This window comes from Bos indicus, chromosome 16, assembly GCF_029378745.1.
Source record: "Bos indicus isolate NIAB-ARS_2022 breed Sahiwal x Tharparkar chromosome 16, NIAB-ARS_B.indTharparkar_mat_pri_1.0, whole genome shotgun sequence".
NCBI classification, from domain to species: Eukaryota; Metazoa; Chordata; class Mammalia; order Artiodactyla; family Bovidae; genus Bos; species Bos indicus.
In genome coordinates, this window is record NC_091775.1 from 21,822,636 (window position 1) to 21,848,359 (window position 25,724).

Below are 25,724 nucleotides of genomic sequence, written 5' to 3' on the forward strand. Positions count from 1 at the left end.
TTGTTTCTAGCTGAGTTGTTAAGGGACATAATGGAGAAACACAATGGGACGGGAGTCAAATCAGGCAGGTTTCCTGTGTGCTTGCGATGCTTTCCATTTTGCAAGGCTGTCCTGTGATGTTAAACTTAGGTGAAGGAGATGAAGATGTGTGGAAAGGAATCGGGAGTGATGTGATAAAAGGAAACGGGTATAAAGGGGGACGGTCAAGAGCCAGGCCTTCAGAGTTTCTGGACCACCCGGCTGACTGTTCAAAGCCTAAAGACACCATGGTCATTGTTTTAGAAATACTGTGGTTTCCAACTTGACATTTCCCAATCTCAGTGTGTTCTGCCAAGTGCTTCACGTTCACTTAAAAATTGTTTGGTGAATCCCATTCCCTCTACCTGCAGCATGGATTATCTGTAGTTTCCACAATCAATTACAGCCATCAAAAAAGCACTTGAGACTTAGGTTAGCCACACAGGTATCTAATGAAGCCTTAATTTCTCCCCCTTGAAACTCATCTGCTTATCCTAACTATGAAATTCTGGCCTTGGAAGAAATCTACTTAAGAATTTGTTTGCTTTTGGAAAGCATATTTTTAAAGTATGTAATGAGCTACTATACTATTTTTCATCTTTTCTGTTTTTATTATAGAATGCTACCTTTAGGAAGGAATAAACATTTCCTTGAAATTTAATCAGAAGATGAAAACCAGTAGAAAAAAGGTCTGAGTGTTCTTTTTGCTTGGGATGCTATCATAATACAGTCTTGTCTTTACCATTTTATAGCTGAAAGATCAAGAAGTATATACATAGATTTAAAATGCCATTAATGTGTCTTGAATATTCAAACTAAGGGAAGAAGAAAAACGACTAAAGAAACACAAAAATAGCCTTCAATTGTTGCCTAACTTCATCCTTCAAAGATGAAGGAGTAAACACGGGCCGTTCGGACACTGCCACGGGAGTGAGGTCGGTGAATCTGACAATGATTTAAACTCCATGACAATTCCAAGACAGAAGACAACTCTAATGTACAGATAAAACGAAAAGCGGCAATTGTAGATCATACTCCTGGCAGTTAATGGCATTGACTCGCTAGAGACAAATCTGGATCTACTTAAAATGTCAGGTGGGTGAAGTAATGAGTCTTTGCCTAGTAGGAATCCAGCAGAAGGAGCCTTCATGGTCCACTTGTCAGTTGAGTATATATTACTGCAAGCCTGTGAAATAAATGAGTATTTAATACCTATTGGATAAAAAAAAAAAAAAAATCCACTGACTCTAACAACTCACAATTCAGTTTTTTGGGGGGAGAAAAGAGAGTATTTTATTAACATAATGAGATGTTTCCTATAAGCAATAGAACTCAACACTTTAATGAGTATTATAAAATATTTAAAATATCCAAGCAGGTTTCTGGGGAGCACAATTTCCCAGAAGGAAATGGAGTAACACATATGGTTCTGATCCGTATTTCAAGCTATCAGAAAGAACTTGCACTTGTTCCTTTAGAATCAGAATCTCTGGGTGGAAAGAGACCTTAACACAGTTAGTCTAACCCAGCATCAGAGAGAACAAAACCAGGGAAATGTGATATAACAGGTCACAATCAGCTGTGAATAAATGAAATCAAATGTGTTTACCAATTTTTTCCCCTAAAATTTTTTAGAAAATGTTGACATTCTCTAGGACTGAAACATGAATAATGAATTTAGGGCTTCCCTGGTGGCTTAGACAGTGAAGAATCTGCCTGTGATGTAAGAGAGTTGAGTTCGATCCCGAGATTGGGAAGATATCCTGGAGGAGGAGATGGGAACTCACTCTAGTATTCTTGCCTGGAGGCAGAGGAGCTTGGTGGGTGACAGTTCACAGGGTAAATAAGAATTGGACACGACTGAGCAATTAACACTTAACGGCACTGTTCAGTGTTAATTGTCAACGAGTAGTAATTACCAGGGCTTCCCTGGTAGCTCGGTTGGGTAACGAACCAGCCTGCCACGCAGGAGACCCTGGTTCGATTCCTAGGTCGGGAAGATCCACTGAAGAAGGGATAGGCTATCCATTCCAGTATTCTTGGGCTTCCCTGGTGGCTCAGCTGGTAAGGAATCTGCCTGCAATGCAGGAGACCTGGGTTCAATCCCTGGGCTTGGAAGATCCCCAGAAGAAGAGAATGGTTACCAACTCCAGTATTCTGGCCTGGAGAATTCCATGGACTGTATAGTCCATGGGGTTGCAAAGAGTCAGACACAACTGAGTGACTTTCAGTAATTAAAAAAAAAAAGTCCTTTCAACTTTATTTTTTATTATTTAAAGAGGGAAACATTTAAAGCACAAAGACAATGACTGCTTATAAATAACATTCTTAAACATAATGTTTATTCTTTCATTCTTTGTTGTACTATTATTATATCTTTCTACTAAAAGAAAAAAAAATCCAAAATATTCTTTGCTAAACAACTTCATTTTACAATACCATTTTTTTAAAAAAGAAAAACAGAGTATAGGAGGAAATGGTTTTAAAAAGCATGTCAGCAGTGATTTTTCTCTTTCATGAAATATCTGCTCAAAATGAAAACATATTGAAGAGAAGCAATTGTCAGTTCAATTAACTGCAAGACTATCAATTCACAATGCTAAAATATTAATAAAATGCAATTATTTTGCAATCATGTCTGTAAATTGCACAGTCATGCCGTGTAAACATACCTATATGTATACATTAGGCATATCTTTAACCCTACTGTCTTAACTTCTCTTTGATAGCAACAGTATGAGTTATAAAGTCTGTTTTCAAATGCTGATACCAATTAACTGGTAAATGTTAGTTAACAGTGGATTTTCTTTTAAAGGAGACCATATAATTAAAAAATAAAAGCAAACAAATTTGAGGGGGGTAACATTGCCTTAAAAATTGTATTTGGGGAGAAAGAAGGAAGGGAGGAAGTAAATGACACCAATATACAATCTGGTTAATATCAAGTATAACAAGAATATAAAGCCAAAATGTTGAATTGCTAATGTAGCCACACTCAGTCTCTCGGCTACTTGCTGGGGAATAGATAATTTAGATAATATGGATGAGACTTATGCATTCTCTAAAAGTTTTAGTACAAGCAATTAATCTGATACGAGGCTTAGATGCTATAGAAGTGTTGGCTTTATGAAGGACAAGAGAAAAATCTTACTTTTTATGGAGATATGATTGATACATTCTAAAACATGAATTCTTTTGGATGAATAGGCATAGGTACTGGTAAAAATTAACTTTACAATAAACGTAAATTAGTGAATTTCCTATCTTAAAGATATTTGATGTACATTAAAAATTCCACTTTTCAATTGTGTTCTCTGATTAAGTGCAGGTCCGAGCAGAACTTCAGGTGTGCAATGATCATTCTTAAATTTCACTGAAAGGTGAAGGGAAGTCTGTGTGAGAGCAGGGGGAACGCTTGGGAAGTCACCACTTCTCTGCTTTGAGTATTGATTCATGTATTCCGTAAACACTCCTATAGAATAAGACATGTTTGAAATCTTCTGTGAGTCACAGACAGGGCTCAAGATGTCAATATTGAGACCTTTCTTCTATTAAGGGAAAATATAAAGATGAATTATTTTGGGAGGTGGAGTTGGAGAACACCTGAGTTCAGTGATATCTTAGAAAGTTTCTTCAGCAGATTGATGCCTGTCCAGGAGAACAAGAAAAAATATTTATAAAGCTGCAACATATAGCTAAGGAGTCTCACGTGCCAGCTCATGTAAGGTCTGCTCTTCCTCACTGTGAGAGATAGACCATGGTGAAGTGAAAAAGAATGGTCAAGTCCATGGGAATTTGGGATCAGTCAGTCTCACAAAAACCTCATAGTGTTTTACCTGTGGCTCCAAATTTGGCTTTTCAAAATTCTAGGATTTTAAAAGATCTTCAGGCAGTGGGAATAAAACAAACTTATGAACAGGCCTTAGAGTGCTATACGCTACCATAAAGAAGTTTCAAACCGAAATATAGACAATCTCCCCCAGCTTTTTGCACCTTATGTAGATAGAATGAGTATTCAATAAAAAATATATTTTTTTTTAAAATGGCGAATTTTCAAGTAACAGACATTTAGGAAAGCATCAAACAAGTTACTTTATTCAATAAGAATGCTCACCTGGTAGGCTAAGAAGGGCATAAGAAAAGCAACTCACCTGGTAGCCTATGGTTCCCTAACCAACTTGTCCTCTTACCATGATAACCCTGCTTTAAGAAGATAATTCTTAAAAGGAACCTGTAAGTTGGCAAACCAGTAAGCCTTTCAAATAGCACGCTGAACTTCCTCTCCCCAACGAGCAGTATTTTCTTTTGAGGACCACGTGGGACAGGTCTATTACACGCACAAACCTCCTCTCCCCACTGTGAAAGACTCTTGGCGACTGTCAAATTCCCAAAAGCCTGTTAGACAGGAGCCAAGAGGAATTTTATCACAGTAAAATTACTCTGTGTGATCCTACAATGGTGCAGACATGTCATTACACATTAGTCCAAGCCCATAGAATGTTCCACACCAAGAGTGGACTGTAATATAAACTGTGGAGTTTGGGTGATTTTGATGTGTCAATGTTACAGCTCGACAGCTGTAACAAATATACCACTCTGGGGGGAGGATGTACATAATGGGGGAAGCTATGCATGTGTGCGGGGAGGGGATACTTCAGAAATCGCTGTACCTTTCCCTTGATTCTGCTGTGAATCTAAAACTGCCCTAGAAAAACAAAGCTTAAAAAACATTAGAGGGTTGATTCACATGTGTTATCTTGGCCTTCACTCAACCAATAAAGGTCATTACAAAAGAGAGTATCATTATTAGTTCTTACTAATGAACAACATCTAAACTAAGAGCAATTCAGAATCTTGGACATTATGAAGCAGAGGATTCAGATGTAACAATACTAGGCACATAATACAAATGACTTGTTTTGCTTCGTTTTAAAGTAACTGCTTAGGTGTTAGAAAGGGCAAACAGTACCGTTCATTTTTTTTTTGTTGTACTCCTTGTAAATGGGCTGGATCTTTGCCCAGACATCTGAATTCTTGGGAGAGCCATTAAAATCTTCAAATAAATTGAGTCGATATTCTAACTTACTCCGACGGTTAAAATCAGTTTACTACAGTTGAGTTGATCTTAAAAAAAATATCAACCTTTGGGAACAAAGAGGTAGAAGGAAGTCTAGATTATTAATAGAGTTTACAACTCAGTCATGGTGAATTTAAAAAATACATTTTTCTTTCCGTAATTATTTTATGTTCTAAATGAGGTAAAATTGATAAGATCTGCAGTAAAGTCATGTTGAGGGCACTGTGGTGATCACAATGATGAGGTTTATTTTTGTCGACATGTCAGAGGGCAACATTAATTGCTGTTTGTCAGCTGTGAACTTCAGGCTACAGTATCCAAGGATAGAAGACGAATGGGTGTCACCCTGTTGAGGAATCCTAACAAAAAAGTCAAATTCAAGGAATACGAAATTGGCCAGCCTTTCAAAAAAAAGATGTGCTTAGGACTTCACTGATGTGATGACAGGTGTTTTCTGTTAGGACAGACAGGGATGAGGTGAAATACAACCCTTTCCGGCCAATCCTATTTTAGAAACACGTAGGCGTGCTCAGTCACTGGGGCATCAAGCGCACACAGGAATGAATCAAGCTAAAACATGAGAAATTACTGACAATACAAGATCAAAATAAATAAGAGAAACGAGCTGTTCTTTACACCTAGAATGCGAGTCACTGAAAAATTTTAAAAGGTGAAGGTTTTTACTTTAGCACCATGGACTGTGATGAAATCCCATTTCTATCACTCTGGCAGAACTGTAGCAGCTAGGAAGCTAGAGGGACAAGTCTGAGGCTTTGATGTTAGGTTTCAGCTTCAACCACAGAAGCTATGCTGTCATTTTAGAACAATGGGCTATAGCGAGCGAATAAAACTTGTTAAACAGCGCCTCTGCTTTTCCTCTTTAGGCGGATTTTCCTGAATTGGAGGCAGTGGTTGCAGAGGTGCTTTTTGGTAGAGGAAACCCAAGTCCTAATCCTTTTGGCCTCTGCAGGGCTGGAATCGGCTCAGCGATCCCCTTGCCATCTCGTCCGAGGCCTGTCCCAGGGGTCCAGCCCATATTCTGGAGCATTCGGTTCCCAATGTTGTTTTCTAGGATTGGCTGGGCGTTTTCTCCTACAAATCCTGGAATTAGAAAATGACAAAAACAAAACAAAATCCCATGTTAGTATGAACACAGATGAAGGCCTTCTTAGGCTAAGAAAACCACATTCTTCGAAGTTTTCCTTTCAACAAAGTACCGCGGAGGGTTCTTTATTCATCTTTGGATAAAGAGCTTGCTGTAGTAGAAGGCTCAATGGAAAAAAGACCGTGGTTAGTTTCAGCTCTTTAAGTTATTTAACCTCTTTGGGTTTCTGTTTTCTGATCTGTAAAACAGGCATAATACAAAGCAATCAAAACTCAAATTACCAGACCATTTCTTGTGGTTATTCTTCCTTGATAAATAAGGGAGTGATCATCAAGCGAGCTGATGTTACAGACTGTGTAGGAAGAAAAGGGGTGGAAGTATGGACTCCCTGGTGGCTCAGTGGTAAAGAACCCGCCTGCCAATGCAGAAGACGCGGGTTTGATCCCTGGGTCGGGAAGATCCCCTGCAGAAGGAAATGGCAACCTGCCCGTTTTCTTGCCTGGAAAATTCCATGGACAGAGGTGCCTGGAGGGCTACAGTCTGCGGGGTCGCAATACTGTTGGACACGACTTAGGGATTAAACAGCAGCTTAAAACCATCTTGGTTTTAGGGAGAACATATTCAGTACCATCTCCTATATTGGGGCTTCCTCGAAAGTCTGTTATAGAATTCTGGGCTATAGTGTTTGCCCATAATTCCATCCCTAGGGTTCCAGGGATGAAGATGGCCCACTTTCTGAAGGTCTGCAGGATGCCTGTGGCATCCGAGCTCCGTCCTGGGTCCAGCATGTTTGTTTTGAAATGAGGGCTGTGTTTTCCGAGATAGTCTGAGAGTTGAAATGTGCAGGTGCTGACATCACTCACTGCTGTCAAAGGCTTGAGAGTCAGCTGTCTCTCCTGTGCCCTCATCCCCTTCCATCCCTTTCCCATCATCGTCCATCTTTTTCCTGATTTGGGTTTCTAACAGCACCTTCTACCCCACCTCTACCCCCCAAATTGGGATTCTTCGTCCTCCTCTTTCTCTAAGACTGTATATAAGGATCCTTTTAAGCACCAATAACAATAACAAAAATATTACCTATGGGACCGCAGTGTATAGTGTTCTGTTTCTTGATACGGTTAGTGGCTACAGTAGTGACCAATTTATTATTGTTCTTTAAAACTCTACCTACGTATTTCATTCCATTCTCTGTATATGTGCTGCTCAGTTGCTAAGTCACATGCAACTCTTTGTGACCTGATAGACTGTAGCCTGCCAGGTTCCGCTGTCCATGGGATTTTCCAGGAAAGAATACTGGAAAGTGAAAGTTGCTCAGTTGTGTCTGACTTTTTGTGACCCCATGGACTATACAGTTAATGGAATTCTCCAGGCCAGAATACTGGAGTGGGTATCCTTTCCCTTCCCCAGGGGATCTTCCCAACCTAAGGATGGAACCCAGGTCTCCTGCATTGCAGGCAGATTCTTTACAGAGGTTGCCATTTCCTCCTGCAGGGGATCTTCCCAACCCAGGGATTGAGCCCGTGTCTTCTGAGTCTCCAGTATTGGCAGGTGGATTCTTTACCACTGAGCCACTTGGGAAGTCTCTGGTAACAAAAGACATGTCAGAGTTGAACTAACAGTATATTTAATCTGGTAATTTGTATCTGGTTTTCTGGAGAATAGTGAGTGGGTTGTTCTTTAGGATTCTAACTTACAGAAGGGAATTGCAAAGTGATAGAGATGAGCTATATAACTGAAACTGATAATTTATAACTAAAACTGGTGAGTTTTATAATGAACTATAGAGTAATCAGTGGATTTTTGCAAGACCTTTACTGAACATTTTGATATTCTTAATCTTCAGAGCATCTTCAGACTGAGAACAGAATACATTGCTGTCATTGCTAACTTCATTACAGGGAGTGAGAACTGGATTACCACAATAACGAGTCGGTTTTGGACTTGTCAGATTGGTTTTTAGCTCACTGAAGCAAGTATCTTAACATGTAACAGACAAAAACCCTTCAATTGCCAGCAGCTTGAATGGCCAAAGATTGGCACCAAAGGAAAACTCTGGACTCATATTTACTGCTTGACAAACGCAAAATAAAAATACACAGAGATTTTATATATTTATCTAATTATACAAAAAAATACATAAACATATAAAATATAAAAATGGGCTTCTTAATTACCAAAGAAACAAAACAAAGAGAAGCCTTTTGTTAAAACTTGTTTAATAACAAAAAGACAATTAAGGTTTTTCTTTTAAGTTTTTACTTTAAAATTATGATAATGACAACAACAAGGCATCGAATTTTTTTCTGAACAGCTACTTCTCAGGCGTGTCGGGTTACATGGCGTACTAGCATTTTGTCTTATATCCCTAATTTTTCTGTGATCACCAAAAATTAATTTAATGCATTGATAAGCTAAAGTCAGATCAGAGGTCTAAAGAAGCTTCAGGCTACACATCTGTTATATTTTTGATACAAGAGATTGCAAAGGTTCAAGTTTAAACTTAAATATTTAAGAGAAAATACAAAGTCAATTTAAACCATCTCTGCAAAAACTGCAGGTTAGTTTTGAGTTCTGAAATGAACAGCAAGTAACTGATTCATGACTGTAGTTTTAAAATGTTGGCATTTCAAGTGTGGTGGCTCAGTAGTGGCCACTCAACTCCACCCTGCTTTTTTATTTATATTTTAAATTGATGTATAGTTGATTTACAATGTTGTGTTAGTTTCTGGCGTATAGCAAAGTGATTCAGTTATACATACATATATAGTATATTTGCATTCTTTTTTACATTCTTTTCAATTACGGTTTATCACAAGATACTGAATATAGTTCCTGTGCTATACAGTAGGGCTTTGTTATCTATTTTATATATAGCAGCTTGACTGAAAATCAAAATCTGCTCATCCCAAACTCCTATTTTATCCCTCCCCCATTCCTTTCCTCTTTTGGTAACCGTAAGTTCATGCTTAGTTTTTATACAGGAAGAAAATAATTCATTCTATCTTTTTAATGCTGGTTTATTTCTCTTAATTAAAATTAAGCATTATTATCATGTTAAAAAAAAAAGACCACTTGATTTCTTAAATGCTAAATCTTTCCCCACAGCAAAAGATTTCTGAAACAAACAAAAAACAATGGCTATTCTATATAACTTTAAAAAAGAAAAAACAGATACTTCATTTTTCATGGAAAATGACTCTGGTGTGAGATCTACTGTTGGTCTCTCATCCTTCTTTTATGAGATTAAGACATGGGAGTGGAACAACTCCGTCTCAGCACAGCATCCGACAACCATAATTTCCTTTTCTTTTGCTCCTGGCGGTGCTAAATCCTTTAAGTCCTTTCCTGGGAGGCTCTCCTCCTGCTCGGGCAATTTTAGCAATACATAGCCTGCTAACCCTTCTGCAAGCTCCCGCTCCAGCCCCCTTTATTCTGGATCTCTTATATCTATTACAGCTGAGTCGGTCCTTTCCCCTCAAATCTTCCAAAGAGTATTGTGGATAGTAATTCACTTGCGTAATTGGCTCAAGAGATGAAAATCTTGTATCGGCCTCTCTTAGCTGCTAATCTATCCAGCTGACTGCAAGCCTAATTGGCAGCTTGTTTAGTAATTTGGCTCCTAAAGTGTTGTATTGATGTTGGATAAACAGCCAATGGAAGGGGAGGTGACACACGCTGCTTCCCACATAACACAGTGCATCGCTTCAGTCCTGACCCCGTATTCAGAAGGCTTTCAGTGGCCTGTGCTCGTTCTTTCTTCCCACCCTCTTTCCCCATTACTTTACTAGTCAGCTGAAGAGCATGGTTATTATTATTATTTGTGACATTATTAGAATTGCCAGTTCTCATACTGTCCTCTGGTCTCAGTAACTAATTTAGGGACATGGGTTTTTGATTGCTGTTAAGAAACAGCATTGAGCACAGATTGGGCTGTGAGAAAGTGGTGAGGGTTACTACTTTTTGTCAAATGTTTTAATTATTTCATTTTTTAATATAGAAAAGCCTCACTGAGATCATTATACACTTTATCGGCAATAATGCAGAAGCTTTTCATGTGAATTCTGCAAAATAAAATCGGTTCAAATAGCCAACTGCTTAAAAATACAAGGCTCTTACTTTTTAAACAATGAAATGTAAAATTAGTTTCTTGTTTTTTTTTTAACTAAGTGAAAAAAACTTCGCATAGTAGGGAATGAAAGACACGGTTGATATTGACATGTTTGGAGAAGGGAAAGCTTTTATTGACAGATAGTTTGGTTATAGGGGCTTCCCAGGTGGCCCTAGTGGTAAAGAATCCACCTGCCAACGCAGGAGCTAGGTGTGTTCGACCCCTGGGTCCAGAAGATCTCCTGGAGGAGGAAATGGCAACCTACTCCAGTATTCTTGCCTGAGAAATTCCATGGACAGAGAAGCCCGACCGGCTACTGTCCATGCGGTCGCAAAGAGTTGGGCACGACTGAGCACACACATTTTGCTTATACAGATACATTTCTTATGGGACGATTGTATTAATATATCAAAGAATAGTGTTTTCAGAAAACTAAAAAAAAAGTTTAAAAACTATTGGTTCTGAAGGCACACGGGGATATTTGTTTGCTAATATGATCAGGACTATTTATGGTCTACCTACTATGTACGTGGTCTGTGCTTTACTTGTTAGGAGTGTGGCATTCATAATCTCCATTCCTCATAACAACTGTGCAAGGCGGGGGGAGTACTGATATAATGGGCCTCGGAGAGATGAACTGCTTGACCATCACCACATAGTAGGCTAAGATTCGAACCTTGGTGAAGTTTATTCTAAAAACCTACGTACTTTCCATTACCCACACTGCCTTCCTACGAGAATTAATGGCAAGCAAACAACTTCAGTGGAGATGATGGTCCAAATTATTTTTAAAAAATTAATTGGGTTACATGTCAATTGCATTATCAACTTCTCTCAATTTGCATTTGGACAATACACAGCATAGTACTCACAATGACACAGTTGGATAACTTACAATATAATGTCTGTGACTCTCAGAGATTCCCAGTGCTTCTGTGGCCGTGATTTCTTTTGATCTTCCTCAGCAACCTGCAATGTTATTATTGGCTCCACTTACAGAACAAACTAAGGTTTAAAGAGGTAATAATGATTGTTGTTTAGTTGCTAAGTCGTGTTCAACTCTTTTGTGACCCCATGGATTGTAGCCCCCCTCCCCCCAGGCTCCTCTATCCATGAGATTTCCCAAGCAAGAATACTGGAATGGGTCATCATTACCTTCTCTAGGGGATCTTCCTGACCCAGGGATCGAACCCATGTCTCCTGCATTGGCAGGTGGGTTCTCTACCGCTGAGCCACCAGGGAAGCCCTTAAAGAGGTAATGCATCAAAGTCACCCAGTTAGAAAGTGCCCCAGTTAGACTGTGAATTTAGGACACCTGAATCTTAATGTCACCCTTTCACTGACTGAACATTGATCTTAAAATATTCTATCATCATTAGTTTCTATGATGTCATTTCTTCTGCCACATTGTCCCAAATGACAGAGATTTTAATATATTCACAAATTTTCTGGAAAAAACTTCATCTAAATTAACATAGCAAGTCTGCTTGAAGAGTGTTTCAACCCTCCTGAAATACCTCAAAATTCACTTTGATATTGACCCAGCTACTTTTTCTTTGGCTGATATTTAATACTGTGAACAGCGTGTACTGAGTTTTGTTTATTTATCCATTATAATAATCCCAGAATTTAACTGATGCATTTACTCCATTTACATTTATTGTGATCATTGATATATCTGGGTTATTTTTACAATGCTATTTAAAGATATTTACCTTGCTTTCTCTATACTTTTTACTTTCTCTTTTCTGGCATCCACTGCTTGCTTATACTAGCTTGAAAATTATATATTATTTCTCTATTCTTTAATTTTTAAACGTCAACATGCATACCTGGCTTTATTATTCCCTCACATTTTACATCTTGTTCAGAGTTTTAGCTCCATCTTACTTTCTTATTTAAATTTATTTATTTTTAATTGGGGGATAATTGCTTTATAATATTGTGTTGGTTTCTGTCATACATCAACATGAATCAGCCATAGGTATACGTATGTCCCCTCCCTCCTGAGCCTCCCTCCCACCTTAAACCCCATCTCACCCCTCTTGGTTGTTGCAGAGCACCAGATTTGAGCTCCCTGTGTCATACAGCAGATTTCTACTGGCTTTCTAATTTTACACAGGTTCATGTATATGTTTCAATGCTACTCCATCTGCCTTTCTACACCCAAATGAATCCACCCATGGTCACTGTCACCAGCATCACCATTACTTTTATACATTCAGTGTAAAGTTTAGCTTTATGCACACTTAACAATTACTTTGCTCCCAATTCCTTCTTGATTTTTATTCTTTTTTTTTATGGACTCTTTTTTTCTACAAAAGTTATTTAGTAATGATGGGTCTTTATCTGAAAATGTCTCAGTTTCATTTCTTGGGAAATAATTTAACTGGGATAGAAAACTCTAGGTTGATTCAGTTATCTCAGCACTTTGAAAATATTATCTCTTATTTTCTGGATTGTATCACTCTTTTTAAGTTTGTTGCCAGTGTAATTTCATTCCTGTGTAAGTTATATCTTTTCTCCTTGGCTGCCTTTAAGTTCTTCTCTTGCGTTTGATGCTCTAAAGTTTTATTATGGTGTGTCTAGGTATGACTTCATTTGTATTTACTATTTCCTGATAAAGGCTTATACTTTTGTACATGAAGATGTAAGTTTTCTTCAGTTGTAAAAATTCTGTTATTATTGAATTCTATAAATATTCTCCTGGAATAGTGTACCTCATTCTTCTATTTTTTCTGGAAGTTGTATTAGACATACACTGAACTTCATGCTCCTCCAAGTACCCTGACCACGCTTTCACATTTTCCACGCTTTATCCCTCTGTGCTTTCGGGCTTTCCAGGTAGCTCAGTGATAAAGAACCTGCCTGCTAATGCAAGAGACACAGGAGATGTGGCTTTGATCCCTGGGTTGGGAAGATCCCCTGGAATAGGACATGGCAACCGACTCCAGTACTCCTGCCTGGAGAATCACAGAGCAGCCTGGCAGGTTATAGTCCATGGGGTCAAAAAGAATCAGACACGACTGAGCAACTGAGACCATGCTTCTTTTAGGTAGTCTCTTCAGATTACTTTTCAAATTCACTGTTTTTTTGCTGCTGTAGTTTGTTCGTTTGGCTGTATCTAATGTGCTATTCAACCCATCAAGTGAAGTTATGATTTTTAAGATTTTTTTTCAAAACAAAATAATCTCAAATTTTTTTTTTTTTTTTACCACAGCTGTCTTTTCTCTTTCTAGTTATTCCCTTTCATTTTTTAATCTGTTTTTACAACTAGTTGTTAGCTTTGGATTGTGAGACCATCTTCAGTAGGTTTTCATTTGTAGTGATTCTTGAGGCTTGGGTTGAAGGCAAGTACCTCTACAGCGGTTTTGCATTTCCTTCAAAGACCAGTTTTGATGCTAAGTTTTGGCATAGTGTCGTTTTAAACTAGAGTCTCAGGTAGGGACTCTTCACTTTCATGCATTGGAGGAAATGGCAACCCACTCCAGTGTTCTTGCCTGGAGAATCCCAGGGACGGGGGAGCCTAATGGGCTGCCATCTATGGGGTCGCACAGAGTCGGACACGACTGAAGCGACGCAGCAGCAGCAGCAGCAGCAGCATGTAGGGGTAGGCTCTTGGTTACATATCTTCAGAGTTTCCAGTTAGAGCCCAGGTAGAAACCAGATTCTTTATTTTCGTGTCCTTGTGAGTGAGTTTTGTTTCTAGTTTTCCCTGTTCTGAGGACAGAGCTTTTCAGATATTCTGCTCCCCAGCTTGGCTCTTTCCAAAAGGAACCAACATTCCTCCAGATTTCCTAGATTGGTTCCTTAGAATGAGTTCTCTTTTTCCCGCAGCCTCAGTAATGCATCTAAAGAGATGGTTTTACATTGTATTCAGCATGTCCAGGTATTCTGTAGTTTGAATATTTTCTTACTAGTCTTTCATACTGTCAGGAATAGAAATTATTTTCTTTCTTTTTTTATTGGAGTATAGTTGCTTTACAATGTGTTAGTTTCTGCTGTAGAGCAAAGTGAATCAGCTATACATATACATACAGTCCCTCTTCTAGGGATTTGCCTCCCATTATTCATCACAGAGCACTGAGTAGAGTTCCCTGTGCCATATGGTAGTTTCTTATTGGCTATCTGTTTTATACACAGCAGTGTATGTATACGTTAATCTCTATCTTCCAATCCATCCCACCCCCTCCCTCCTCTCCTTGATGTCCAAGCATTGGTTCTCTATGTCTGTGTCTCTATTTCTGCTTTGTAAATAAGTTCATCTACACCATTTTTCTAGATTCTGCATAGATGCGTTAATACACAGTATTCATCTTTCTGTTTCTGACTTACTTCACTCTGTATGACAGTCTCTAGTTCCAGCCACATCTCTGCAAATGAAACGATTTCATTCCTTTTCATGGCTGAGTAATATTCCATTATATATATATATATATATATATATAATATCTTCTTTATCCATTCCTCTGTTAATGGACATTGAGGTTGCTTCCATATCCTGGCTATTGTAAGCAGTGTTGCAGTGAACATCAGGGTGCATGTCTGTAATTACTGTCTATCTAATATGTATGCTTACTCTTTCCTTGAGTGTTTCTTGTATCATATGACAATGGAGAGCTGTTTAAAATGCTTCTGAGACACATAACTGAAAGGTGGTTCATATATCCAAGAGGCAGAGGGTAATGTATTTCCTAGGCTTTTGCTATATGTTCGGATGTGGTTTGGTTTCAAAACGAATAACAACAACCCCCTTCCCCCACCAAGTCTGCCTGTTTTAAAATCCGGGAAGAGATAAGATAATCTATAGTGGTCATACAAATCCAGGGATAAAAGAAAGTAAAAATATAATTATTGATAAGATAAATTTGAACAACTGAATAGTTATAGCACCTTGGAAAGGAGCTTGAGTACATCAGACATTTCCTGATTATGTTCAGTATGACTTAAAAGAATACCTTTGAAAAATCTTCACCCTTTATGATTTACAGTCTGCCTTTATCATCTTCAATATTTATAAAGATTATTTTATTATTGAAGTATCAGTAGGATGCAGAGGAAAAAACAAGAGCCATAAAAAGCTATAATGTAACTCCCTGCTAAGAACTTGCATGTTCACAAAGACACAGTTACTCTGGAGCAATATCTATACTGAAATATTGAACTTCAGTAGGCATTTCTCTGCATAATTTAAAACATAGAAAAGAAAGTCTACTACTTATGGTGAATACTTTCCCTATGGTAATATTTCAATAGAAAACAACATAGAAATAGCAAGTACTAACTGTGGATCACAATGAATTTAGTAATGCATAGAAGACAGAACATTTAAAAAATATGGTAGCCACAATATCTCAATAAACATACTGAAATCTTTTTAACTATCAAAACCTCAGTAAGCTATGACTTCTACCCCAACACAAGACCCTAACCAACACTGCTGATGGCCTTTAAACACGTGTTAATAATATCCCTCCTATTTTGTTCATTTCTTTTCTTTACCCTTACTGATGACATTTTTCAAGCTATAAAATGCACTCTGCCGGCAAACCTTCTTGCTTCAACAATTCTCTCTTTTATAACAGTAAGTCTACATCCTGTGCTACTGAAACATTCCACTATCTTTTGGTGTGTGACTTTGAATGAGGCAGAGAACAAGCCGTACATTTAAAAATCAATACCTAACCTTATCAATATTCATTTTACTTTGTCAATACGAAATACAAAGGTGAAAGAGCAGTAAATAAGCTAAAGCACTGAAATAAATTCGGTGTTCCTGTCACAATTAATAAATGTTCAACTGGTAACACTGCTGGCTGGTCTATAGCTTTATAAAGCGACTCAAATCATGCTTCAGTGTTACTGCTACACAGGGTGAGTGAAATTTTCAATACACTAGCAGGTAAAAAGGATCAGATTTGGGGTTATTAATTTCACAGGGGACTTTAAATCTTCAAAAACAATATGACTTATTATGAATATAAAATATGTAACTGTTTATCTTTAGCATCTTAAATTATTGTATAAACATAGTTTGGGATTATAAAGTTAAAGTGCCTAGTTATAGTTTTCTAACAATTTTTTTGCTAAACCTTTCCTAAACCTGCTGTTTTGTCCCCATCCTATTTCATATATATACCAGAGGGGATCACTGAACAATATTCAGACCATCAGCCTTTAATTCTTATTCTTGATTTCAAATCAGAAAGTGTTACCCTCATCTGCCTTTTTCCAGCTTAGGTTGAATGTTGACTAAAGGTAAAAGAACTGTGAAAACACATCTCAGTTTCAGAGGAATAGTTTCCTTCAAATCATTCTACATTCTAACCTACCTTGGAAGCTTAGGAAGATAAGATTCTTTGTTATGTGACTGACTATATATTCCAGAACTTGAAAAATATCATTTTTGGAGACAAGATGATCTAGGATTCATAACCTCATTAACAAAGTGTATTTATGCAAAAGCATTTCTTATGTGAATTTGGATAATAATCTTCACCTTAGAGTTGATTCATTAGTATTAGAAGATATTCTTTTTAAAACTAAGGATTTTTAAATAACGTCATTCTCTTCCTCCTTGAGATGAACAGTTATGCATGGATTTTTAAAAATGCATGAGTAACATAATTCTCCTACTCCAATACTATTTGATTAATTACAAAAATGCATTAACTTTCTATGAATTATGTTTTTTTAAGTAAAACAATGTAGTAATAGAATCAAACTCTTGAGTTGTAAGGAGAATCACAAAAATTTTGAAAAATAACATTTGGAATATGCTGGTAGATGCTTAGGAATGTTTTAGGCTAAAGTTTAATCTTTATACCCATACTCTATAAAAAATGATTTCTTCTGATGCTGTTGAGTTGTCACATCAAAATCACCCTGTAGATATAATTATATTATCCTCTTCCCAACCATTACGTATTTTCCTTCTCACTTCACATATGTTAGGACCTGACCCTGACAGTCTCTCTTACTTATTGCTGGCTCTGAAGTGCTTTAGTCACATTCCTAAGATTGTTCTTGTACCATTTCTGCCACAAATGTTTGAATCATTGAAAGATAAGAGAATTCAGGAGACCATTCAACCAGAATGGGAGTATTAAAGAATCCTACACCCGCCTTATGCATGATTTGAATTCAAAAACTTATGACATGTATTTAATCTAAAAGTGGCTATATGTTCCTGTATAAAGACATACATTAGAGATATACTAATGAATGTTCTGTATTTCTGCACAGCAAATTTAGATAAATGTTTTTGGCACTTCAGATATATAATAGTCTGTATAAAAAATAAACTATATAATAGTTTCTCTCTATATATAATTACATAAAAAACATGGAATATGATGGTCTTTACCTATATATTCTTACAAAGGGACCTAAGTATATTGTCACTAAAAGAAGATGGGTTTAGGAGTAATACAGACATTGGCTTGAATCCTCCCTTTGCCCTTCAATCATTCTACCTTCACAGATAGCTAAGAAGAAGCCCACACATGTCTGAATCTTCATTTTATGCTGTACAGTGAATGATAATAACATGTGAAACACCAAGTTGTTGCAAAGATAAAAAACAATAATAAAGGCTTTGGTACATAGTAGGCACTCAATAAGTGGTAAATATTTATCTACATAAATATTTGTTGTGGTTGTTCAGTCTCTAAGTCTTGTCCGACTCTTTGTGACCCCACGGACTGCAGCATGCCAAGCTTCCCTGTTCTTCACCATCTCCCAGCGAAGAGCAAACTCACGTCCACTGTGTCAATGATGCCATCCAACCATCTCATCCTCTGTTGCCCGCTTCTTCTCCTGCCCTCCATCTTCCCCAGGGTCAAGGTCTTTTCCAATGAGTCTGTTCTTTGCATCAGGTGGCCAAAGTATGCAGGAGTATTGGAGCTTCAGCTTCAGCATCAGTCCTTTCAATGAATATTCAGGGTTGATTTCCTTTAGGATTTACTAGTTTGATCACCTTGCAGTCCAAGTGATGCTCAAGAGTCTTCTCCAGTACCACAATTCAAAAGCATCAATTCTTCAGCACTCAGCCTTTTTTATGGTTCAGCTCTCACATCTGTCCATGACTACCTGAAAAACCACAGCTTTGACTATACAGACCTTTGTTGGAAGAGTGATGTCTCTGCTTTTCAATACGCTGTCTAGGTCTGTCATAGCTTTCTTTCCAAGGAGCAAGTGTGTTTTAATTTCATGGCTACGGCCACTGTCTACAGTGATTTTGGAGACCAAAAAAATAAAATCTGTCACTGTTTCCCCTTTTCCCCCATCTACTTGCCATGAAATGATGGGACTAGATGCCACGATCTTACTTTTTCAAAATATTGAGTTTTAAGTCAGCTTTTTCACTTTCCTCTTTCACCCTCGTCAAGATGTTCTTTAGTTTCTCTTCACTTTCTGCCTTTAGAATGGCATCATTGGCGTATGTGAGGTTGTTGACATTTCTCCTGGCCATCTTGATTCCAGCTTGTGCTTCATCCAGCTTGGCATTTCCCATGATGTACTCTGCATATAAGTTAAATAAGCAGGGTGACAATATGCAGCCTTGATGGATTCCTTTCCCAATTTTGAAATTGTTCCATTGTTCCATGTCTGGTTCTAACTGTTGCTCCTTGATGTGCATACATGTTTCTCAAGAGGCAGGTAAGGTGGTCTGGTATTCCCATCTCTTGAAGAATTTTCCAGTTTGTTGTGATCCACACAGTCAAAGGCTTTAGCATAGCCAGTGAAGCAGATGTTTTTCTGGAATTCCCTTGCTTTTTATATCTAAAGGATGTTGGCAATTTGATCTGGTTCCTCTGCCTTTTCTAAATCCAGCTTGAACATCTGGAAGTTCTTGGGTCACATACTGTTAAAGCCTATCTTGAAGGATTTTGAGCATTACTTTTCTAGCATGTGAAATGAGTGCAACTGTATGGTAGTCTGAACATTCTTTGGCATTACCCTTCTTTGGGACTGGAAAGAAAACTGACCGTTTCCAGTCCTGTGGCCATTGCTGAGTTTTCCATTTGTTGACATACTGAGTGCAGCCTTTAGCAGCATCGTCTTCTAGGATCTGAAACAGGTCAGCTGGAATTCCATCGCCTCCACTAGCTTTGTTTATAGTGATGCTTCCTAAGGCCCACTTGACTTCGCACTCCAGGATGTCTGGCTCTAGGTGAGTGACCATACCATCATGGCTATCTGGGTCATTAAGACCTTTTTTGTATAGTTCTTCTGTATGTGCCAACTCTTCTTAATCTCTTCTGCTTCTGTTAGGTCCTTGCCATTTCTGTCCTTTATTGAGCCCATCTTTTTATGAAATGTTCCCTTGATATGTGCAATTTTCTTGAAGAGATCTCTGCTGCTGCTGCTGCTGCTAAGTCACTTCAGTCATGTTCGACTCTGTGCGACCCCACAGACGGCCTCCCACCAGGCTCCCCCGTCCATGGGATTCTCCAGGCAAGAACACTGGAGTGGGTTGCCATTTCCTTCTCCAATGCATAAAACTGAAAAGTGAAAGTGAAGTCGACTCTTAGTGACCTCATGGACTGCAGCCTACCAGGCTCCTCCGTCCATGGGATTTTCCAGGCAAGAGTACTGGAGTGGGGTGCCACTGGCTTCTCCATGAAGAGATCTCTAGTCTTTCCCATTCTATTGTTTTCCTGTATTTCTCTGTATTTTTCACTTAAGCAGGCTTTCTTACCTCTCCTTGCTATTATCTGGAACTCTGCATTCATTTGGGTATATCTTGCCCTTCTCCTTTTCTTTTCTTGGCTATTTATAAGGCCTCCTCAGACAACCACTTGTCTTCTTGCATTTCTTTCTCTTTGGGATGGTTTTGGATACCACCTCCTGTACAGTGCTATGAACCTCCATCCCTATGAACATATTCTGCATGTAGATGCTTCCTACTTCCAAATTCCAAAAATTCAACAAAATTAAGAGGATGAAGATCAGATATTAAACTTACAAATACATGCATAATTTCATGCATGTATCCCCCATCCCTGGGATTCTCCAGCAAGAACACTGGAGTGGGTTGCCATTTCCTTCTCCGATGCATGAAACTGAAAAGTGAAAGTGAATTTGACTCTTAGCAACTCAGGTAATGTTTTATGTGAATGAACAACTGTATTATGGGTGCTCCAATTTTAAGTTATTCTTCAATTTTTTAGTGTTGAACTATGGAAAAGGTCTCTGAAATAGAGAATTTAAGCTTCATATCTTCTATTTCCTTGAAATCATGTCAAGACATCTATCTATATCTGTATTTATGTCTGTATTTTCCCATTCTCACTGCTTACTCTCCTGTTGATACAAATCTTATTTTCATATTGTATAATTCATCATGGCCAAAGTAACTCTTTCAATGAAAGAATTCCCAAATGAGGCTGAGAGAGATGGTTTATAAATCTGAATGGTTAAGGATCCCAGGCAATAGGCCAATGCTATAAGAGTAACTTTGTAATTGATCTTGTGTTCCTATTGTTTAGTGGGTAAGTTGTGTCTGAATCTTTTACAACCTCAAGGACCGTAGCCTGCCAGGCTCCTCTGTCCTTGGGATTTTCTAGGCAAGAATACTGGAGTGAGTAACCATTTCCTTCTCCAAGGGATCTTCCTGACCCAGGGATCAAAGAAAACATCTTTTGCACTGCACGAGGATTCTTTAGTACTGAGCGACCAGGGAAGCCCGTGTTCAGTACCTACATGGAAAACATTTTCTCAGAGTCATTTTGCTGAATCACAGACTTACTATGGTTCATTGTGGTTTATTTCCATATTGAAAGTGAAAGGTTTTTTTGCATCTACTTCTGCTTTATTGACTATGCCAAAGCCTTTGACTGTGTAGATCACAACAAACTGTTGAAAATTATTAAAGAGATGGGAATACCAGACCACCTGATTTGCCTCCTGAGAAATCTGTATACAGGTCAAGAAGCAACAGTTAGAACTGGATATGGAACAACAGACTGGTTCCAAATCGGGAAAGGAGTACGTCAAGGCTATATATTGTCACCCTGATTATTTAACTTATATGCAAATACATCATGCCAAATGCCGGGCAGGATGAAGCACAAGCTAGAATCAAGATTTCGGGGAGAAATATCAATAACCTCAGATATGCAGATGACACCACCCTTATGGCAGAAAGCAAAGAAGAACTAAAGAGCTTCTTGATGAAAGTGAAAGGGGAGAGTGAAAAAGTTGGCTTAAAGCTCAACATTCAAAAAACTAAGATCATGGCATCTGGTCCCATCACTTCATGGCAAATAGATGGGGAAACAATGGAAACAGTGAGAGACTTTATTTTGGGGGGCTCCAAAATCACTGCAGATGGTGACTGCAGCCATGAAGTTAAAAGACGCTTGCTCCTTGGGAAAAAAGTTAAGACCAATCTAGACAGCATATTAAAAAGCAGAGACATTACTTTGCCAACAAATGTCTGTCTAGTCAAAGCCATGGTTTTTCCAGTAGTCATGTACAGATGTGAGAGTTGGACTATAAAGAAAGCTAAGCGCCAAAGAATTGATGCTTTTGAACTGTGGTGTTGGAGAAGACTTTTGAGAGTCCCTTGGACTGCAAGGAGATCAATCCTGAATATTCATTGGAAGGACTGATGCTGAAGCTGAATTTCTGATTCTTTGGCCACCTGATGGAAAGCACTGACTCATTGGAAAAGACCCTGATGCTGGGAAAGATTAAGGGCAGGAGGAGAAGGGGACGACAGAGGATGAGATGGTTGGATGGCATCACTGACTCAATGAACATGAGTTTGACTAAAGTCCGGGAGTTGGTGATGGACAGGGAGCCTGGCATGCTGCAGTTCATGGGGTCGCAAAGAGTCAGACACGACTGAGCGAATGAACTGAACTGAATTGAAAGTGAAAGTTAGTTGCACAGCTGTGTCCAACCTTTTGTGATCCCATGGACTGTAGCCCGCCAGGCTCTTCTGTCCATGGAATTCTCCAGGCTAGAGTATCGGAGTGGGTAGCCACTCCCTTCTCCAAGGGATCTTCCCTACCCAGGGATCAAACCTGGGTCTCCTGCACTGCAGGCAAATTCCTTACCAACTGAGCCACTAGGGAAGCCCTTATTCCCATGTAGGTGTCTATACTTTAATAACCAGTTGGCTCCCTATCGCAGGTCTTCATCTCTGCCTCCCTTACCACTGCTCTTGCATGAGACCTTGTAATACATGCTAATCTTATTTATATCCATCCCAACCATGCTTAGGTCTTTGCTGTCTTTCAGGAAGGCCTCCTATTCCCTCTGATCTAGTGTCTTGTCTCAGCTCAACACTTGTGGTTTTCCCTATGCTACACTCATTTGAATGACATGGATTTTGAGGTGGAAATGATGAGAGATTTTTTATTCTAATTCTAACTTGTCTAAGTAAGGAAAGACCAATCTAAGATTGCTGCAGAACTGGGTCTAGGAACCAGATTGCTGTATTCATGGCCAGGCTGCCATGTACTGAAACATGGGTCTTGTGTTTTCAGAGTGCTTCAGTACTTTAGAAATAATTAATATTAATTTCTTCTGGGGTTATCTGCCTTTTCATCTATTTATGCTTTGTTTTTCCAAGTCTATAATTTTCTTGAAGCCAAAGACAGCCTTTGAAGTTTCTGTATTCTGTAATACCTCAGTTTTGCAGGTATGTGTGTGTGTGTGCTAAGTTGCTTAAGTTATGTCTGTCTCTTTGCGACCACATGGACTTTAGCCCACCAGGCTCCTCAGTCCATGGAATTCTCCAGGCAAGAATACTGGAGTGGGTTGCTGTGCCCTTCTCCAGGGGATCTTCCTGACCCAGGGATTGAACCTGTCCCTCCTGCACTGGCAGCTGGGTTCTTTACCACTAGCACCGCCTGAGAAGCTTAAGTGTTAAAGTACACATGTAGGAAGTACTTGGGCTCAGTAGTAAAGAATCCACCTGCCAATGCAGGAGATGCAGGTTTGATCCCTGGGTTGGAGAGATCCTCTGAAGAAGGAAATGGCTACCCACTCTAGTATTTTTGCTTGACAAATCCCATGGCCAGAGGAGTGTAGCGGGCTACAGTCCATGGCGTTGCAAAAGATTTGGACATGACTTAGCAACTAATCAACAACAGCAAGTGAGTACTCTAGTGATTGGCTGCCAGAAAAACTTATGCAAGGAACACTCGATACATCCTGACACCAAAGGCAAATGACTTGCTTTACTGGTTTCTTAGAACTGTGCTTCTTCCTCAGTGCAAGCTAAGGATTATCCGTGTTTCACTCCTGATGATGTATAAAGTTTGTATGTGTGCTCTGCCCCGAGCCCGCTTTCTTTTACCTGCTGTTGTAGGTCCAGGCAAAGGTGCGGCTTTTCTTCTCCGTTTGATATCTCCTGTGCACAGAGATCCTAAATGCATGCTTGTTTGCCTACAAGTAATTATCAGAAAAAACTATTAACAAAGGAGGAAAAAAATGACACATAAATACACAGCTTGTATAATCTGAACCTAAATCAAAACATTCTCAACAAAGATGGAGCAGCCTAGCCAAACCACCAATCTTGTTTATATCGAAACATAATTACGTTTGTTGACAAGCGTTCAGCCGCTAAATGCGCCATCATAAATTGTTACTGGAATGAATAATATAAAAGGAATGCTTTTTAATTTTCAAAACTGGCAATCTTTCTGGCTCAACATAAAATCAAGCACTGTTGCTTCTGACAGGAAAATAGCTAAGATTAATTATCTAAAGAGATCACAATATTGTTGCTAGGTTATCAATTGGTTACTAATGCTTTACTGTCAGAACAACATTTATTACAGGAAAAGTATGATCAATTTCCTTTAGGATATTATATGGCAGTGAATTCTCTTAAAACATTTTACGTAGATAGAAGGAAACAGTGATGTTCTTCCTTATAATTCACATGATTAGAATTCTTTAGTTATTTATTAGCTAGGTGAGGAAACATAATTTGAATGCATTAATGCTGGTTTACTGATACTAGACAGGCTAACATGCTATTGGATTACCTTTGTAAAGATATGATTTATAAGAACTAAGAAGCAGACCTTCTGTTATTCTTGGAGTAAGTCCAAATTAGATTTTTTTTGTTTAACCATGGACTCCTAAATTTAAGACTTTTAGTACAGTTAGAAATGGTTCAATTGGAAATGAAGACAAACTAATAAGATGGAAAAAATTTAAAAGCCTTCAAAAATTTCAGGCTATAGGGGACTCTTGTGTTAATTTCCTGGATTATAATCCCTGACATGGGGTTAGGATGGTGTCTAGGGGTCATGAAGCAGAAATAAATACAGCAAGTTTATTAGGAAACATGACATTTTAGTAATTCAGAAAAATATGTGGCAGTATCCTGAAGTTTTATAGGGTCCGATTTGAAAACTAGGTATTTTAGAGAAAAATGTAAAAGGAAAAAATGAATTCAGGTAAAAAAAATAAGAAAAAACATACATTTACACCCAGGTATTTAGATATAATGAAAAATTGGAGTTGGAGAGTAAAATTACTTGATATATAGAGTGTATAACACACAAAGTACAATTAGTGATCTGGCTAATCCAGTGGGTGTATAATCTATCAATATAGGTAAAAACAAGTGGGTATATATTTAACTAGTTTTCTCTTCCATTTTGTATTGAGTACATACTCATTCTCTTTTATGGAATAAATATAATTATTAAAATACTTAAAAAATTAGTTCACTCAACTAATGACTAACTTTGCAGAAATACGTATACACATATATATATGTTGAAGTGTTTCTGAACATACATAACTGTGGCATTTTTATTGCTTTTTTAAACAATCTTTTCTCTCTTGACTATGCTGTACAGCATGTGGGATGTTAGTTTCCCAACCAGGGACCGAGTCCACGCCTCCTGAGTTGGCAGGGCAGAGTCTTAACCACTCGACCACCAGGGAAGTCCCTTTATTGGATTTTGAGATGTGGGTTTTGGCTCATATTGCCAAGAAAAAAAAAAAAAAAGTTACAATCATAGCTATTTTTAAAAACTATATAGACATTTTAAAAATGGAAAATTATGTCTTTTATAAAGCCAGCATCATTTTTATAAAACAATTAATGAATTCACTTTTGGCAAGCAGTTATTAGTATCCACTACTGACTTAGCATAAGACCTTATAGAGGAGGTGAAATGAGAAGAGTAGGAAAAAGGAGGTGGAAGATACAAAAGGAAATGGAATGTTTAGTTCTTATTACTGGAAGAGTTTTAAATCCAAGTGAGGAGATTAAGTCGTAAGTATGTGAAATAATTAGGAACAGCAGAGGTAGTGGCAGGCACAATGAGCTTTCTTAATACTATTAGAGATTACGGTATTCAGTCCTTACCATAAACCTGAACACGTTTATTGAATATACCATTTTTCTTTGTAGGGAAAAAAAAAATCTGTGC

At 38.2% G+C, this 25,724-nt stretch overlaps 1 protein-coding gene across 7 annotated transcripts in view; it reads right to left on the minus strand.

Moving 5' to 3' along the window:
* Window positions 1–861: 861 nt before the first annotated feature.
* Window positions 862–25,724, minus strand: part of GPATCH2 (G-patch domain containing 2) — a 198,848-nt gene continuing 173,985 nt past the window's right edge. For 3 of the 7 annotated variants that reach the window (XM_070767946.1, XM_070767947.1, XM_019976543.2), the window contains 2 exons: window positions 23,624–23,712; window positions 862–6,196 (listed from right to left, as the gene is read on the minus strand). In XM_070767946.1, coding sequence (XP_070624047.1) covers window positions 5,976–6,196; window positions 23,624–23,712 — 310 coding nt within the window. In that variant the 3' untranslated portion in view covers window positions 862–5,975. The other 4 variants (XM_070767952.1, XM_070767950.1, XM_070767949.1 and 1 more) reach the window with 4 other exon arrangements.